Below are 20,019 nucleotides of genomic sequence, written 5' to 3' on the forward strand. Positions count from 1 at the left end.
AATGTACTTTGCGTTTCTTTTTGATGGTTGTAGGTGTTACGGTATTCAGCCCAGCAGCAATTGCCTTGTGGTCGCTAGTCCCTGTATTGGTCATGATACTCCCTATTTGTCCAAGATTATTTGTTACTAAGAGCTCAAGTATGCTTTCGCAACCAACATAGCATTCTGGCTACCACAAAACTTCAGTTCACACCTTCAGACCATTTTCCCCTTCTTTAAATCGCAGTATGGTCGAGGCTCTCCGACACTTGAATATCACCCCAGTTTTGTATATAACGGGGAAGTCTTGCCTGTAATGGGGTGAAGGTGTGGATTGAAATCTGTGTTAGGGATGGCGATGGACTACACTCTTCCACGTACCATCGGAAGCCACCACATTGCGATGGTGTAGTGGTTAGTACGTCTATCTAGTAAAGAGAAGACCCAAGTTTAGGTCCAGGCTATGGCATATAATTAAATTTATTGCTTCAACTTCTGTCTTTATCGAAGGTAAAGTTGAGCCTCTTACGTCTCTAGGAAAACCCAATTCTGTCATATAAAAGTAGTGAGTGTTAGGACGTGGTAGCGACCAGATGTGTTAACGGCATGTGCTTCATGTACAGTAAAATCGCTGCCAAACCATAGAACATGGTAATGGACACCATACAGTAAAACAGGATATGTATTCTATGTCTGGAATAAGCGTGTGAACTGTTGCATAAATATCGAGTATGTGTGTTGTGTCGTGAAGATTAACAATCACCATGCTGGGATGGTTTCTAGGCCATAAGCAAGTACGGACTTCATATCACCGTGCGAAACTTCAGTGTCTCGAAAGTGTGGGGTAAATGAGATATTTCACGAGTGGGTGATCATTCGTTTCATTTTATTCTTTGACACTGTCAGTGGGGAGATACACGATCTGTCAAATTAAACCATGTCTGAATAAAAATCCTACATCAAGATCGCAAAATTTTCTTTATTGATTAATGGTTTCCGCTCACTGACGAGTCATCTGCAGATCTATCTAAACTTTTGTTTAGTAAGTGCTAATCATTACACATCGTCGTATTCTTAGACCTAAGTCGCCCCTAAAATGGAAATCGTAGTTGGGTATGTAAACTGACAATGCTAATCACTAATCAAATATTGTTACATTGCCTACATGAGCAGAGTTGCCTACAAACTATCGACAGGAATGATAGCTGCATCGCCCATGAGTGGATGTAAACGACATATCACTTACAATATTCATTACAGCTGTTTGACAGCTGGCAGCCATGGGCGATGCTCCAGTGATTTCTGTCGATCGCTTTTAGACATGTACGGTAATACGTCCATTGTAACAAAATTTGATTGGTGATTAACTTCGTCAGTTTACATAACCAACCATGATTTTTCGTGTTAAGGTGACTTAGCTCCAAGAATACGACGATGTGTAGTGATTGTCACACATTGGACAGCATTTTAGATTGATCTGAAGACGTCTCGTCAGTGGATCGAAATTGGTAATCAATGACGAATATTTGCAATTTTAACGTAGGATCTTCATCCACACATGGTTTATTCGTTTCATTGCCGTGTCATGGAGGCTACATTCGTCTGCATAGCGATTATTCAAAAATGGTTCAAATGGCTCCGAGCACTATGGGACTTAACTGCTATGGTCATCAGTCCCCTAGAACTTAGAAGTACTTAAACCTAACTAACCTAAGGACATCACAAACACCCATGCCCGAGGCAGGATTCCAACCTGCGACCGTAGCAGCAGCAGCGGCTCCGGACTGGAGCACCCAGAACCGCACGGCCACCGCGGCCGGCTAGCGATTATTCCGCGCGTCTTTGTGAACAGGAACAGTGTTGTTTGCAGTTATTCAAAACTGTTCAAATGGCTCTCGGCAATATGGGACTCATCATCTGAGCCGGCCGGAGTGGCCGAGCGATTCTAGGCGCTTCAGGCTGGAACCGCGCGACCGCTACGGCCGCAGGTTCGAATCCTGCCTCGGGCATGGATGTGTGTGATGTCCTTAGGTTAGTTAGGTTTAAGTAGTTCTAAGTTCTAGGGGACTGATGACCTCAGCTGTTATGTCCCATAGTGCTCAGAGGCATTTGAACTCAACATCTGAGGTCATCAGTCCCCTAGACTTAGAACTACTTAAACATAACTTAACCTAAGGACATCATAAATATCCATGCCCGAGGCAGGATTCGAACCTGCGACCGTAGCAGCAGTGCGGTTCCGGACTGAAGCGCCTAGAGCCGCTCGGCCACATCGGCCGGCAAAACTGTTCAAATCAGGACGAAACATACATAGTAAATCCAAACCTGTACCTAACAAGAATTAGCGTTGCAGTATGTGTGGCTGTAGACCGTGAACAGTACAGCCCGCAGTTATGTATGTTGTTCCTTGTCTATTAGACGTGCAGCAGATGAAGTACGTCAGTATTAAACACAGTGTGTATTCATGAAGGTATTTCTGCCGGGGTGCTTACACTAGCAAGTTGTAGTGATATTATAATTCTCATTATTGATACCATGTCGTAGGAAAGCGTCATCTCTGTTGTTATAATTAATGAACAAACACGTTCTGAATCACTTCTACTATTACCGACTAGAGGTTTCAAGTCATCTTCAGGTCTGGTGCCACGAAGTGCAGACTGTCAAGTGAAATTGAGTTGACAAAATGCACTTTGCGGTGCCACACCAGAAGATGTGCTACAGTCCAGACTGAAACAGCTAGTGGTAAAAGAAGTCACCCACACGGTGTGTGTTTATTTATGCTATTATAACGTGAGAAGTAATCTCGGACTACGGAATGTAGTGAAGTGACTCACCAATCTTCCTGTTCCCGAGCCAGCAGGACTCCATTTCTGTGCAGGGTAGGGGCCTGCAGCTCTCCAGAGATCCCCGCGAAGAGCACCGACAGATTTTCAAGCACCCTTTCCGTTCGTGAACGACTGGAATGCGGACGAAAGTACCCTCCGGCACAAGGTATTGAGACACCTCACCCAGCTTGCAGCCTGTTGAAAGAACAGAGGTATTAAATTCACTATGCCCTTGGCAGAATATGGAAGATGGATAAAACTTTGATATTTGACGGCAAATTTAGGTACTGAAAGTGTGCTCAGTTACAATGAGAGAAATTCGAAGACACATTCTAAGAAAGTCTGAAACACCTTTCGCAAAGTTAGAACAATTAAATAGTTAGAAGCGTTGTTTTTGAGTTAGACCGAACACTACGAACTTTTTTGAGGGATTTTCGACTCTTTTACATAGTGCCTCACTAGTAGAAAGTGGCGTCTTTTGGTGTCACAATCATCAAGCTCCTAGCATGAGCTATGCGCAAGACCTTCGCAGATGGTGACTGCCTCTGCTAATGACTCTCTGTTGCCAAACGTAATTCCCAAACTACCCTTCTGCCTTTTAAACGGTTTGTCACTTTTTTCCTGGGTAACGTCTCCGCTAGAACCGTTGCTAGGTTTTTGCCGCCCTAGCGGAGAACTGACAAATGACGCCCGTCTTTGATGCTACCGTTGGTGTCCCCCCCAAAAAAAACCTCCCCCTCCACCACTACCAATATCCAACAGCACAACAATTCAAGCATCCCAATTTACTTTTAATCATTAAGCTAAGACGACCAGGTGTCTTCATTTCTGCGAGTAGTACTGTTTTCATGCTTTGCCCTCATTTCCTTTAAAACTCATTCAGGTTAACAAATGTCTTCAGTTTTTTTATTTTTTCTCCTCAGTTTTTGAAATTTCCCAGAATAACTGAAACAGGAAGAATGTGCCGAGTATTCTAAACTTGTTCAAAAATGGTCCAATGGCTCTGAGCACTATGGGACTTAACTTCTAAGGTCATCAGTACCGTAGAAGTTAGAACTAATTAAACCTGACTAACCTAAGGACATCACACACATCTATGCCCGAGGCAGGATTCGAACCTGCGACCGTAGCGGTCGCGTGGTTCCAGACTGAAGCGCCTAGAACCGCGCGGCCACAATGGCCGGCTTTAAACTGGTACTCAACTGACTATACCAGTGGAACCAAATTTGGCACCAGTTTTATTTTATTGCAAAAAAATGGACTAATAAGGACGTAAAACTATTTCCTAATACGAACGAATTTTTCCTTGAGTTTAGAAATTATGCTATACTGAAGAAGACATGCTAAAGTATCAAACTACGTCATTTGTATAATCGTCGTGTTACTTCGTTTCTGTTTTAATTGAAATACTCTTAGAATCTTTTTCAGTATCGACTTCCTTGCAATTAAATAAATAAATGGCGCCTTGCTTGCATTTTCTGTTGCGAAGTGTACAATTTTTGTGAGCCGGCCCAGTGGCGCAGTTGTCTAAGCGACTGGTTTCTCGACATTCGTCCGAGATGGGACCTGGTTCGAATCTTAGAGTGGCGTCGACGTCGTGTTTGAGTAAAACCACTCTCTCATTCTTTTCCCGCAGTCAGTCGCCCTGAATTAGGGGCGGGTGACGGTTTTAGCCGATTGAGTTGCTCACGGTCGTTAATCCACCTTTTCAAAAAAAAATTTTCTGTTAACTACATTTCTTTATTAAACTGTTTCTTCAAGCGTGGTTACTAGACTTCGAGTATTACTTCTACTACAGTAAATTTTTGGCTTTCGATTTTTTCCTTCTACAGAGTTACAATGAAATTTATGTGCTACAAGTAACATTTAAAATTCATCAGAAGTAAAACTCTGATGATAGTATTTTATTCTTATTCTATACTTATTTCACATGGAAAGTACCTCTCAGATTCATCATATGTTTACTGCACAATCATGGTACAGTTCATAAATTCTTTGTTAATCCTCGACAAGTCAGCGCACTGGTACGCTCCACGTTCGACAGAGACGAATCAAGGTCATGTTTGTTTACGTTTTGTACTCAGTAGCGGCTGCTTTAGTTTTGAGTTACATAGCGGCAATGTGTTTACTTTCGTCAAAGTAAGTAGAGGCCCTGTTCGGTAAGCTTTTGAAAACAATTGGGTATTTTGATTCTTCCTTTGTATCATTTTTTTCTCATTATTTTTCATTGTTTTCTCCGTCCGAATTTTAATATTTTCCGCCTCTGCCTATCCAAAATTCGGTCACATCAGGGGGCCGCCTTGTTTGAGAAACTGCCCTGATTTCCGCTCCAGCGGCAAGCCATATCTGTGCCCCGTTCTTACACTAGTCGCCGGCCGAAGTGGCCGTGCGGTTAAAGGCGCTGCAGCCTGGAACCGCAAGACCGTTACGGTCGCAGGTTCGAATCCTGCCTCGGGCATGGATGTTTGTGATGTCCTTAGGTTAGTTAGGTTTAACTAGTTCTAAGTTCTAGGGGACTAATGACCTCAGCAGTTGAGTCCCATAGTGCTCAGAGCCATTTTCTTACACTAGTCGCCTCACAAACAGGCAGTCTAAAGACCTTCTGAGCATTAGCGATGGCCTTTACCTGTTGGTAGGCCCATTCATTGTGGCAGTACACCTCACGTCGCGTGACGATGGCTTCACATACGTATTCAGAAATGCTCATGGCAACCGCTATGATATGAGTATGTATTTTGTTGATAAATCGGATGCATGATTTTGTTTTAATGTGACTTAGGTGCAATAGATTACTATAGGAATAAAAGAGTGGGTCACGACGTCCCGTTCCGACGGTAAGCGACGGTCAGCTCGTCGTTAATACTTTAACGTATTCCCTGAAAACTTTGGAAATTTACGCAAGGCATTTCGGTTATCAGAATGAAACTTTCTCCCTCTACTGAAGTGTGCGCTGCAGCAGAGTGTGTACTGTTTTTGTATTCAATGACAGATAAAAACTGGTTACGCAATCTGAACTCGAACACGAAACCTTCCCTTTTGCGTGTAGTGCTCCCACAAGGCAGCTACTGCACAAAGTATGTAACATGGCTTCCATGAATTTCGGAGGGCAGGAGAGAGATAATGGCAGAAATGAAGCTGTGAGGGCGGATTGTGAGAGCTACCTGGATAGCCTGGTAGGTAAAAGCACTGGTCAAGAAAGGCACGGTACCGAGTTCGAACCCGGGAATGACGTACAGCTTTAACCAGCCAGGATGTATCTCTTCTTTATATTCTCCTGTTTCTCAAACTCATAATTCCTCCCTCTACGGGATTCGAATCGGCTACTTCAGGATGACACCTGTACTCTGTTGGCCGTTAAATTTACAGCAACACTATTAGATCGCATGCTGCAAACATCAAACTAAAATTAGGTGCGCAACATGTTTGGGTAAGAATCAGCTTATTTTCCCCCTCTTTCAATTCATTTCTTCAGCTTCTATCATTACCGTAGATAAAATTGAGTCTCAAATGCCTCAAGGAAAATTTAATTATATAGTTAATTTTAGTTCATTCATTGCAGAAAAACAATGTAGGTAAGATATCGAATTTTTTTTTTAAACCGAGAGCAGAGCTATCTCTCATTTCCTTTTGTAGTTATTGGGTTTCACATCCAATGGACGGTCACGCGCAATGCGCCCATACACATTCTTGTGGATCACAAATCATGCGGCCATAACAATTATCATATTTAATAAAATATTCAAGATATTTAAACAACGTTTTTGCACACCATGAGGCACATACGTTGTACGATAAATAATAGTAAATTTTTATTCGCCGAATTAAGCAATTAAGCAAGCAACTCGTCCGCTGTAGTGAGAGGTCGGCAGTTCTGGACGCATAGAGACATCCATAGCGCTGTAGGAAAACCCAGGCTGCACGTGTATACACAGCCACAAGCATATTAAGACATGTACACTCATCCACAGCAGCGTAGGAGTTAAAGGTGAAATGGAAGAAATAGGCGCAGCAACAGCACACTGTTGTGTGGGTGTTGTGTAGGTTTTGCAGCACCAGGGCAGTTCCTGGGTTAACACAGATGTTAGCTGTGTAAACGAGCTAGGTGAATTGCTTTTGACTCAGGCGAACTCTCATGTCTCTGCTATTCTCTGTTGCATTTAGCAGACAGGGATATACAAAAAAAAGGCCTGTGCCTGAACAGGAGGGGGAAGAACTTCTTAGCTGAGTATCTTGCAGAAAGTACAAGAGGGTGTGGGGAGGGGGGTCACAGGCACACAATACAAAATTCCTGTGCTTACTGGAGACAGAGAGACACATTTTTTTAGATTACAGTCAGGTTGTTAACAAACAATCTTGAAAGAAATTAGAATAGGTCATAATATATGTATCGATTTCCAGAAAAATAAAATGTATTTGTTTCATCAGTACATTAGCGGGCTGAAAAACAAGATAGATTGTCCTCTTGTATGTCTAGAAGATGAGGAGAGGTTATGAAGTGACAGATGTTGAGTGCCTCACTGAACGCCACGTACAACAGTCATACAGGAGTTAAATATCAGAGATTATAAATTAACATTATTTTTGTATAGAGCTGATATGGGAAAAAAGAGGAGTTGCAACATATGTAAAAGTTGGCGCACTGGGGAATTTGTTTTGTGTATATCAAAAGCGAGATGCATGTGCGTGTGAGTTGTCACTGCAGAATGTTTCTGTGTTAATTATAACAGTCTACAACCTCCCTCTAGGCAACTTACTGCCGTTTGCGAGAAACCTAGACAAAGAACATGAATTCGAATTGTTATTTGTGTGTTTCAATGTATTTCCATTAGTTAATTTTCCGAATCATCTGCAGCAAGGTATTAACATTTGTAATGGCTTTGCTCAGGCTGAAGCGATTTAAATACACCCAATTGTTACTCTGCTATCTGTCAGGCTCATACAAAGCAGTGAAGCTTATTAATGACAATACGATACAATGTTTCAAAAGTAAGTTGAAAGAGATGGTATGAGATAAAGTGTATCTAGAAACAGATGCTAATACCAAATTCAAGTTATTATGTTGTAAACTTGTGTCAATATTTGAAAGTAGCTATCCTAAACGTTATCCAGAACATCAATTAAAATAAGTAAGTCTAGGGTATCTAGGAAAATTAAAAACTAACAGAAGAGGAACAGTGACATTTACATAATGGCCAGAATAAGTTAAGACGTGGTATTACTTGCTTACTACAAAAAATGATGTAATATTTTAAGGAAAGTAATTAAAATGTCCAGAACTATTTGTACCTCGATAGAAATTACTAATTCAGACAATAAGATTAAAAGGTGTAGGATATTGTCATAAGTGAGACAAGACAGCCACACAGGGTACAAGTTACCATGACAATTAAACTAAATAACAATGTTGTGACATAATTTGTAAGTTGCAAGTGCTTTTAACAATCATGTTCTAAAGTAACTGCAATAATAGGATTAATTTGCTTAGTTAAAGAAGCAAGAAAATATTGTAAAACTGTCTTTCAACAAAACTTTAAGCAACTAGAAGGAGCACCAACATCATTCAATGAAATTAACAGAATTATAAAAATTCTGAAAAACAAAAGTTCATATGGTGTTGATGGAATTTCAAAGAGACTTTTGAAAAGTCGTCCTCACTTAACAGTTAATGGCCTTAGTGATAAATGTAGTACATCAGTGGCACAGGGAATTTTTCCAGATGTGAAAAATTTCATTTTTAATCCTCTCTATAAAAAGGGTTACAAAAATACAAATAATTATACTTCCTTTCTTTGCTGATATATTATTCTAATTTTTTCTAAAAAGTATCATACTCAATAGTAGTCTCACATTTCAGTAGAAAAAGTGTACTTAACTTATCACAGTTTGGATTCAAGAAAGGTTACTTGACAGAGAATGCTTCTTATACACTTACCCACCAACTGTTACAAGCCTTAAATAATAAAACATCGACAGTGGGTACTTTTTGTGATCTTTCCAATGTGTTTTATTGTGTTGAGTATATTACTCTATTATCAATACTGAAGTTTTATGAAACTGATGGCTTCAGACGTAGCTGGTTTTAATCATACTGAACAAACGAATACAAAAATCACTGCTGAATATTTAAAAAAATGTTAGATAGGTAGAAAACTTCAGTGTTTGGGAAGAAATGTCAAAGGGTGTGCCACGTGGTTCAGTTTTGGGTCCTTTCCTATTCTTTATATGTCTGAATCATGTTCAACTTAACACGCAACTAGCAGAATTAGCTTTTAGCCGACTAAACTAGTGTTATAATTATTCCGATTAGAGAGAAAGCCGCAGAAGAGATTCTTAATAATATTTTTCAAAAGAATTATTAAATAGTTTCTCTGAAATGGGCTGTTCCTAAGTTTAGGAAAACACCCTATATTCAGTTATTACAGGAAATAGTAACAACTACTGATGTAGTACATGAACAGGAGACAGCAAATAGGGTGAAATGCTTCAAATTTTTGAGTGTATATATTGATGAAAACTAGATCTGTAAGAAGCACGTTATTGAGCTGCTCAAACAATGAAGTTCAGCTACCTTCCTTCTTCAAATAATTGCTAGTCTTGGAAAAAAACAAATCAATCTCATGAGATATTGTGCATATTCCGATTCAATAATGACTTATGGAATCATTTTCTGGAGTAAATCACCACTCTGAGAGAAAGTATTGACTGCACAAAAGCGAGCAGTAAGAATAATAAGTGATTTTCAACAGCGGTCGTTATGTAGCTTTGTCTTCAAGGAGATCGACATTTTAACTGCACCATCACAATACAAATATTCGCTAATAAATTCGTCATAAATAAAAATCCATCAAAACTTGAGAATGTGATATCCATACCCAAAACACTATAGGAAAAAATGACGGATATTGATTATTATCAAAATTAGCAGCGGCTCAGAACAAATACGAAAATGCAGCAACAGAAATTTTTGATTACGTGCCCAATAACATAAAATATGAGACATGTACAAAGCAAGTTTTAACACTAAGCTAAAATTTTAAATCTAACCTATGATCATTTCTCATGGGAAACTTCTTCTATTCTATGGGCGGATTCCTGCTTAATAAGTGGTAGCCTCTATGGAAAAGTGTAGTTGCATGAATAGGACTAAAAATTTGTGTGTTCATGAATGTTAACACCAATCTTGTGTACATATCCTGTAAACAGACTCATTCCACATCATTTCGATTAAACCATCGGTCATATTATGTATGGAACATTAAATAACTAACAAGCAAAGAAAGTCCCGTTAACAGTGTTCCGACCAATGACAACAATGGGCATAAAAATGTCACAACGTCTTTTCTATAGTAGTCCCAGTCCTGAGTACAGCATCATAGTGGATCCACGTGCGGAAACTTCAAGAATATGCAACGTTTGTAGGGGGGAGGGGGAGGGCATTCAGTACAGAGCAACGAGAATTTGTGGTTCGCACAGGGGGTAATTTGGAAAGCTACTCCACTATTTCTGACCCATTAAGGCAGGTGGCTCTTTCCTTGTCAGTCCGCAGCTCGTGGTCTTCCGGTCGCGTTCTCGCTTCCCGAGCACGGAGTCACGGGTTCGATTCCAGGCGGGATCAGGGATTTTCACCTGCCTCCAGATGACTGGGAGTTTGTGTTGTCCTCATCATTTCATCATCATTCATGAAAGTGGCGTGACTGGACTGAGCAAAAGTTGGGAATTTGTACGGGCGCTGATAACCGCGCAGTTGAGCGCACCACAAGCCAAACATCATCATCTTCCCTTGTTTTCGAGGTGTCTGTGGCAACACAAGACCTCATGTTGCCCGTGCTGCCCTGATCTACCTTGATGCAGTGGTTGTTGGACTGGGTTACAGCACTGTGTACTAATAAGTGTACTAAAAAGAGGAGTTGGAGCAAATGATCAAAGCACTAAAGGAGGCTGCCAGCAAATTTGGGCTAAACATAAACGAAGCCAAGACAGAGTACCTCGTTATGACGCGTGGTTATTGTCAGGCTGCTGATCATCTACAATCAGTGCAGGTTGGGGACCAGTCCTATAAGAGCGTGCATGAATTCAAATACCTAGAGGGACTTTTCACTGAGAGCTCGTCATGTGAAGCAGAGATCAAAGCCAGAATGCAAGCAGGAAACCGACCCAACCACAGCCTAGCACAACTGCTTCGGTCCAGATATCTCTCCAGACAGTTCAAGATCCGACTGTACAAAACCCTGATCCAGCCTGTTGTTCTATACGGCTGTGACACATGGAGTATCCGGAAACAGGACTTCCATAAGCTCCTTGTTTTTGAGAGAAAAGTGCTTCGGAAGATCTTCGGTCCGGTTCTGGACGCAGATACAGGGGAATGGAGGATCAGATACAACCCAGATCTTGAGGAACTATACCAGCAGCCCAACATAGCAGGAACCGTCAAAGCCGAACGAATGCAGTGGGCCGGCCATGTGGCCTGGTTGGAGGATCACAGATGGCCTCGGATGCTCCTGGGTTTCACACCTACGGAAAGAGACCGCCTGGAACACCCGAGAAGCGTTGGAGTGATGGACTCCATGAAGATTTAAACCAAGTGTCAATAGATGATGAGGAATGCAAGAAATTGGTAGAGGAAAGGAGAAAAGCGCTATTAGATTGGCATAGAATGGGAGACAGAAAACGAGAGGAGTTGTTGAACTTGAGAAGGAAAGTTGGTCATAGGCTACGGGCCATGAAGAGGGATTATTTGAAGAATCAAATTACAAAAATGGAAACAAACAGTAAAACAAAAAACATTAGGGAACTTTACCTAGACATAAATGGGTGTAGGAAGGGCTTCAAGGCTAGGACAAATGCACTTCGAGGGGATGCTGGGGGAATACTGACAGACCCCAGTGCTATATTAAGTAAATGGAGGGCGTATTTTGAGCATCTATTAACTGTACACCAGGAAGCAGGAAATGAGTAGGCGTACGAAATACATACAGCAGAACCCCAGCTACCTGAGCAAACGTTAAAGGAAGTAAGAGATGCAATCAACAAACTGAAAAACCATAAAGCACAAGGATCAGATTGCATAACTGCAGAATTAGTTAAAAATGGGGGACAGAAATGGGTGGAAGTAGTTCACAAAGTGATAACTAAAGAATGGAACTCAGAGGTGATACCTGAAGAGTGGCAGGAGTCGATTCTGATCCCAATTTTTAAGAAAGGCGACAGAATGGATTGTAGCAATTATAGAGGGATATCGCTATTACCAGTACGTTCCAAAATTTTCTCGAATATTCTGCTAAGCAGGCTCACACCATATGCAGATGAAATTGAGGGGGATTACCAAGCCGGCTTTCGGAGGAACAGATCAACTATAGACCAAATATTCACCATGCGTCAAATTTTGGAAAAGAAATGGGAATACAATAAACCAGTTCATAATCCTTTCATAGATTTTACAAAAGCATATGATTCAGTATTGCAATCAAAATTGTACAGAATTCTTTTGGAACTTGGAATACCAAAGAAGTATGTTGGACTTATAGAAGTGAGTTTGAAAAACAACAAAGGTAGAGTACGCGTGGGGTAACTGGAGTCAGAAGAATTTGTAATAAAGAACGGACTTTAGCAGGGAGATGCCCTGTCTGCGCTACTTTTTAATTTAGTCCTAGAATATATTGTACGAATGGCAGCAGATAATTCAGAGGGTGTGGAGTTAACTGGAAATATTAAGATATTAGGGTATGCAGATGATCTAAACATCATTAGCGATAGGAAAGAATCTGTAACAGGAAATGCGAATGCGTTAATCGAGGCTAGTGAAGATGTAGATCTAAGGATAAGTGAAGACAAAACTAAATACCTGGTTACTACTAGAATGCCAACAGCAGTAGATCAGGAAATGTTAAGAGTTGGAGACATGCAGTTTGAAAAAGTTAACACATTTAAGTATCTAGGCGTGGACATTACTTCGAGAAATGAGATTGAATCCGAACTGAAGAAGAGATTACGGGCGGGAAATGCGTGCTACTTCTCACTGAACAGATTACTTTCATCACAGATATTGTCTGGGAATTTAAAGATTAGAATATACAAAACTATTATTCTGCCACGGCAACGGCCTTGCCGCAGTGGATTCACCGGTTCCCGTCAGATTACCGAAGTTAAGCGCTGTCGGGCGTGGCCGGCACTTGGATGGGTGACCATCCGGGCCGCCATGTGCTGTTGCCATTTTTCGGGGTGCACTCAGCCTCGTGATGCCAACTGAGGAGCTACTCGACCGAATAGTAGCGGCTCCGGTCAAAGAAAACGATCATAACGACCGGGAGAACGGTGTGCTGACCACATGCCCCTCCTATCCGCATCCTCATCTGAAGATGACACGGCGGTCGGATGGTCCCGATGGGCCACTTGTGGCCTGAAGACGGAGTGCTTTTTTATTATTCTGCCAGTCATGCTGTATGGGTGTGAGACTTCTTCTCTCTCTGTCCAAAATGAGGAAAATTTTCGGAGCAAAAAGGGATGACATTAGCGGAGAGTGGGGAAAACCGTAGAAGGAAGGGGTTCACGAACTCTATTCAAGCCCTGACATAATCAGTATTATTAAATCACGTGGGCTGCGATGGGCGGGTCACGTTGCTCGAATGGATGAGGGCAGGGCAGCGCGCAGAGTACTGGTAGGACATCTAGAGGGAAAACGTCGTGTGGGTAGACCGAGGCGTAGATGGGAGGACAATGTGAAGGCTGATTTGAGGAGCCTAGGTATTGAAGGGGCAACGGCCTTGCCGCAGTGGATACACCGGTTACCGTGAGATCACCGACGTTTAGCACTGTCGGGCGTGGCCGGCGCTTGGATGGGTGACCACCCGGGCCGCCATGTGCTGTTGCCATTTTTCGGGGTGCACTCAGCCTCGTGATGCCAACTGAGGAGCTACTCGACCGAATAGTAGCGGTTCCGGTCAAAGAAAAGGGTCGCATCATAACGACCGGGAGAGCGGTGTGCTGACCACACGCCCCTCCTATCCGCATCCTCACTGAGGATGACACGGCGGTCGGATGGTCCCGATGGGCCATTTGACGGAGTGCTACGGAGTGCTACGGAGTGCTAGGTATTGAAGGGGAATGGAAGGAAATAGCCCAAGACAGGGACAGATGGCGTAAATACGTTGCCGCGGTAATGGACTCTCGAGTCCGGTATGACCAGAGAGTAAGTAAGTCAATAGATGTGAATGGATGGCGGATAGCAGCAATGGACAGAATACAGTGGAGGAGGAACCTTGTAGGTGCGTGCGGTCCACTGGGCCTGATCACGTAGTAGTAGTAGTACTAAAAACTAGCTACGTTTACGAGGCTGACTCACCGGGAGTGCAGCGGTAGGTGCGGCAGGCGTGCCCCGAGGAGCAGTGGCGGTTGAGTTGGCAGACCTGGCTGGCGTTGCAGGGGTGGTCGCCCTTGCAGGGCAGCGTCAGCTCGTCCTGCGGCGGCACGTGCGGGCTGTCGCTGGGCTGCAGGAAGGGCCGCAGCGAGATGCACGGCGACTGCGAGCCGTCCGCAGACAGCCGCGCGCACAGCTCGGCCGCAGACTGGCCCGGCGCGCGCCGCCAGTCCAGGCACTGCCGCAGCAGCGCGTAGCAGTCCTCCCTGTCACACAGCGTGGCGGCGCCAGCGGGAGTCAGAACGGGCACAACACCCTGCAGCAAGCTCACATACACAGTACTCCACAGAGCTTTGAGAACATATACTATCATCGATTTTAACCCCCTTACCGTTGCTGACGACAGCACCTCGGAGGGCCACATCTACAATGTAATTCACTATCTGAAAGATTACAGGCTTCCACTGACGACACCTTTGATATTGATTATTCATACGACGAAAGTTTATGAGCAATCAACGTCAATGAAGGACTACCAGATGAAGTAAGTCATCTTTCACGCAATAAAATTCAGGAACTCCATTCTATATTACACTGCTGCAGTTCTTGTTACACTACCCGACTGATTGTCGTTTCCTGGGTATGCATTTATTCCAGTCTTCAGATAGTCCACCTACTCCTTCCCCACCTCTAAGTTAACCTTTTCCTCCCCGATCTGCCCATTACCATGTCTAAATTTATCTCTTCCTCTCCTGTCCATCACGTTTTTCCCAATCTCTATTACTCCTCCACTCTCTCTATTACTCCTCCACTCTCTCTATTACGCCTCCACTTTCTCTATTACTCCTCCACTCTCTCTATTACACCTCCACTCTCTCTATTACTCCTCTACTATTACTCCTCCACCCTCTCTATTACTCCTCCACTCTCTCCATTACTCCTCCACTCTCTCCATTACTCCTCCACTCCCTCCACTACTCCTCCACTCTCTCTGCCGGTCTCCTTTCCTCTCTCTGTCTGTCTCCTCCTTCGCCTCTACCTAATCCTTCAAAAATGGTTCAAATGGCTCTAAGCACTATGGGACTTAAATTCTAAGGTCATCAGACCCCTAGACTTAGAACTACTTAAACCTAACTAACCTAAGGACATCACACACATCCATGCCTGAGGCAGGATTCGAACCTGTGACCGTAGTATCTAATCCTTCCCCCCCTCTCTTTCCATTACTCTTACTCTCTCTGTCTCTCTCCCTGTCTCCTGCTCTTTCTGTTCTCCTTCCATCTCTCCCCTTTCTGTCTCAGTCTCCCCCTCTCTCGTCTGTCTGTCTCTTCCTATTTCATTTTTCTGTCCACTTTTTCTCCCCTCTCTCTGTCCTTCCACCCTCTCGCTATGTCTATCTCTTCTTCCTACATTTCTCTGCCAATCTCCTCCTCCTCCCCTTTGTCCAACTCCTTTTACACCCGTGTTCTGTCTGTCTGCTCCTCTCTCCCGCCCCCTCCCGTCCCCCACCCAATTACTGACCATCTGCACCTATTCCCTTTCCGCCGTCAATTTCCCCCTTCCCTTCTGTCTGTCTGTCTCCTCTTTCTTGCCTCTTTGTGCTCATCTACCCCTTCCCCCTCTCTTTCTGTCCTCCTCCTCTCCTCTTTGTTATCACCTCCACCTCAGAAGGAGGCTTCCGGTTCTTACCCCCACAGTGTAACTTTCCAGGTAGTAAGTAGTATACCCGGCCGCTGTGGCCGAGCGGTTCTAGGGGCTTCATTCGGGAACCACGCGGCTGCTACGGTCGCAGGTTCGAATCCTGCCTCGGTCATGGCTGTGTGTGATGTCCTTAGGTTAGTTAGGTTTAAGTAGTTCTAAGTCTAGGGGAATGATGACCTCCGATGTTAAGTCCCGTAGTGTTTAGAGCCATATGAACCATTTTTTTTCTTTTTTTTGTAGTATGACCTTCTATCCATGGTTTTGTCCGTGTACATACAAGTCGAGTTCATTTCATATATATTTAACATGCACTGATAAACCAACACATTATGACCGCTACCCAGAGCGACGTTGGATGCCGCCTGCTGGCGTCGCGGGCACGTGACGCACGTAACAAAAATATGAAAGCGGAGTAGATATGGACAGTGGGTCACCCTGGCAAAGATATGGGCTCTAAATGAGCAATTCATAGAGATAAGTGACTCTGACAAAGTGCAAACTATTATTATACAGAGTCTGTGAAAGAGTTATCATGAAAACCGTGAAGCCGGTCGTATGTCAATGTGCTACTGTCGTGAGCATCTATGGAAAGGGGTAGGAGGACAGGGAAACTACTACTAGGCGCTAAGTGGTTGGACGCCCACGATTCTTTACAATACGTGGGTTCAAATGGTTCAAATGGCTCTGAGCACTATGGGACTCAACATCTTACCTCATAAGTCCCCTAGAAAACTACTTAAACCTAACTAACCTAAGAACATCACACAGACACCCATGCCCGAGGCAGGATTCGAACCTGCGACTGTAGCAGTCCCGCGGTTCCGGACTGTAGCGCCAGAACCGCTAGACCACCGCGGCCGGCCAATACGTGGGGTTCGGAGGCTTGTCTGCACCGTAAAGTAGAACAGATGGTGTTTTGTGCCACATCTGCTGAAAGAGCACAATACCGGAGAAATGACAAATGTTGCGGAGTACACTGTTCATCGTACATTGTTGAACACCGAGCTCCGCAACAGACTATCCCTAGGTGTTCACATGTTGACCCAACGACATCGTCAGTTATGATTACAGTGGAAATGAGGCCATCGGGATTTGGCCATCGATGAATGGCAACGTGTCGGATCTTCGGATGATTCACATTTTTGCTACACAAGGCCGATGGTCGTTTCCACAAACGCCATCATCGAGATGAACGGCGGCTCGTACCATGTTGCCCCTCACGGACGCCGGGTGGTGAGAGCAGTATTATACTACGGGAGATATTCTTCTGCGTTTACATGTGACCTGTGGTAGTAATCGAAGACTCACTGACAGCTGCGTACCACCTTCATGCTTTATGTCTTCCCCGACGGCGATGTCGTCTTTAAGAAGTGTAATTGTCCGTGTTTCAGAGCCAGAACCGTGCTACAGTGGTTTGAGGAGCATTACAGTGAATTCACGTTGATGTCTTGGCGACAAAAGTTGCTTCACGTAAATTCTATGCAACTCAAAAAAAATGGCTCTGAGCACTATGCGACTTAACTTCTGAGGTCATTAGTCGCCTAGAACTTGGAACTAATTAAACCTAACTAACCTAAGGACATCACACACATCCATGCCTGATGCAGGATTCGAACCTGCGACCGTAGCGGTCGCTCGGCTCCAGACTGTAGCGCCTAGAACCGCACGGCCACTCCGGCCGGCTATGCAACTCATCTGGGTCGCTATCGGACGTCATCACCGCGTACGCTAATCGGCGGCCAATTATTTACGCGAATTAGATGACCTGTGCGTAGATAAGTAATGCTATATACTGTCGGATCCCTGATGTGTAGAACCAGTGATGTATTTCGTTAGAAAGGCGGACGAACAAGCTATTAAGCAGGTGGTCATAATATTTTGGCTCACCAGTGTTTTTCACACTTATTTGTACACACTCTTCACATGTAGCTCTTACAAATTTCGCCCTTTAATTTCGTTTCCACGCACCTTTTAATTTATGACGTCACACCTCTGGAGCTATGTGTAGGACAGTGATGTAATTTTGTAAGTACATTTTGTGACATACGTGAATAATGACAGCAAGATATGTCACACACACATAGTTAGTAGTAAGGCCGTGATAAATTACAATATCATGCCTCATGCGGCAGTTTTCTGTACGAAGAGTGGAAGTGTAGTAAGCACTAAACTTTACTTTCATCATTTTTTGGACAGTAACTGATATGTGTACTAAGCTTGCTGCAATGGGTCATTTGGTTGGTTTGTGGGTTTAAGGGACCAGACAATGGGTCATTTGGTTTAGAGGCAGATGTGGAACGTACATACATGTGTACATCCATTTTTGTTGTATGTATGGACTTAGATTATTGATTATAGTGAGAGTCACACAATCCTCATAAAAATTATTCATTTTAGTATTCCGCAAAAGCAATACCTAAACATTCTGAAACGTTCTATTTACATCTACATCTACATCTACATTGATACTCCGCAAGCCACCCAACGGTGTGTGGCAGAGGGCACTTTACGTGCCACTGTCATTACCTCCCTTTCCTGTTCCAGTCGCGTATGGTTCGCGGGAAGAACGACTGTCTGAAAGCCTCCGTGCGCGCTCTAATCTCTCTAATTTTACATTCGTGATCTCCTCGGGAGGTATAAGTAGGGGGAAGCAATATATTCGATACCTCATCCAGAAACGCACCCTCTCGAAACCTGGCGAGCAAGCTACACCGCGATGCAGAGCGCCTCTCTTGCAGAGTCTGCCACTTGAGTTTATTAAACATCTCCGTAATGCTATCACGGTTACCAAATAAACCTGTGACGAAACGCGCCGCTCTTCTTTGGATCTTCTCTATCTCCTCCGTCAGACCGATCTGGTACGGATCCCACACTGATGAGCAATACTCAAGTATAGGTCGAACGAGTGTTTTGTAAGCCACCTCCTTTGTTGATGGACTACATTTTCTAAGCACTCTCCCAATGAATCTCAACCTGGTACCCGCCTTACCAACAATTAATTTTATATGATCATTCCACTTCAAATCGTTCCGCACGCATACTCCCACATATTTTACAGAAGTATCTGCTACCAGTGTTTGTTCCGCTATCATATAATCATACAATAAAGGATCCTTCTTTCTATGTATTCGCAATACATTACATTTGTCTATGTTAAGGGTCAGTTGCCACTCCCTGCACCAAGTGCCTATCCGCTGCAGATCTTCCTGCATTTCGCTAGAATTTTCTAAGGCTGCAACTTCTCTGTATACTACAGCATCATCCGCGAAAATCCGCATGGAACTTCCGACACTATCTACTAGGTCATTTATATATATTATGAAAAGCAATGGTCCCATAACACTCCCCTGTGGCACGTCTGTAGACGTCTCTCCATTGATAACAACATGCTGTGTTCTATTTGCTAAAAACTCTTCAATCCAGCCACACAGCTGGTCTGATATTCCGTAGGCTCTTACTTTGTTTATCAGGCGATAGTGCGGAACTGTATCCTTCCGGAAGTCAAGAAAAATAGCATCTACCTGGGAGCCTGTATCTAATATTTTCTGGGTCTCATGAACAAATAAAGCGAGTTGGGTCTCACACGATCGCTGTTTCCGGAATCCATGTTGATTCCTACATAGTAGATTCTGGGTTTCCAGAAATGACATGATACGCAAGCAAAAAACATGTTAAGTATAACATATGTTATAACGAACGTTATAAGACAGATGGCGTGTTTGCAATAACACATGTTATACTTCAACAGAAACACTTTTAATGGAGTAAGACGTCAAACGGGCCGACTTGGAGCAGGATGGTCACCGCAGGACATTTTAGTTTCCACTGTCTATACTTTTACAAATAAATTCATGAAACTTTGTAGTATGACCAGAGCTGATTCAGAATTCACACTCATAGCAGTGGAAGTTCAAAAACACAATAAAATAAATATTTTTTAGATGTGAAGTTTCATTTTTTCACTTACTATTGGCTGCATTTGTCGCTATAGGTACACTTTTCCTCATAAGTAAGAGAGATTCTACCATGAATTTTGCACAAGATACAAACCATACTTACAGGTGTACGATACTTTAGAAATTTTCAAACTTATTATAAACTGTGGTAAAAATTGAGATATTTAACTATAAAAATTGAGTTTTTTCTTAACATGAAGTTTAA

The 20,019-nt window shown here is 43.2% G+C and overlaps 1 protein-coding gene and 1 pseudogene across 1 annotated transcript in view; one reads left to right on the plus strand and one right to left on the minus strand.

The window, feature by feature from the left end:
- Positions 1–20,019, minus strand: part of LOC124775138 (reversion-inducing cysteine-rich protein with Kazal motifs) — a 371,470-nt gene that overhangs the window by 34,120 nt on the left and 317,331 nt on the right. The window contains exons 10-11 of the mRNA XM_047249978.1: positions 14,143–14,423; positions 2,814–2,999 (exon numbers count right to left, since the gene is read on the minus strand). Of these exons, the coding sequence (XP_047105934.1) occupies positions 2,814–2,999; positions 14,143–14,423 (467 nt within the window). The remainder of the gene's footprint in view (positions 1–2,813; positions 3,000–14,142; positions 14,424–20,019) is intronic.
- On the plus strand, positions 12,896–13,013 carry LOC124778578 (annotated as a pseudogene).

Source organism: Schistocerca piceifrons, chromosome 2, assembly GCF_021461385.2.
Source record: "Schistocerca piceifrons isolate TAMUIC-IGC-003096 chromosome 2, iqSchPice1.1, whole genome shotgun sequence".
NCBI classification, from domain to species: Eukaryota; Metazoa; Arthropoda; class Insecta; order Orthoptera; family Acrididae; genus Schistocerca; species Schistocerca piceifrons.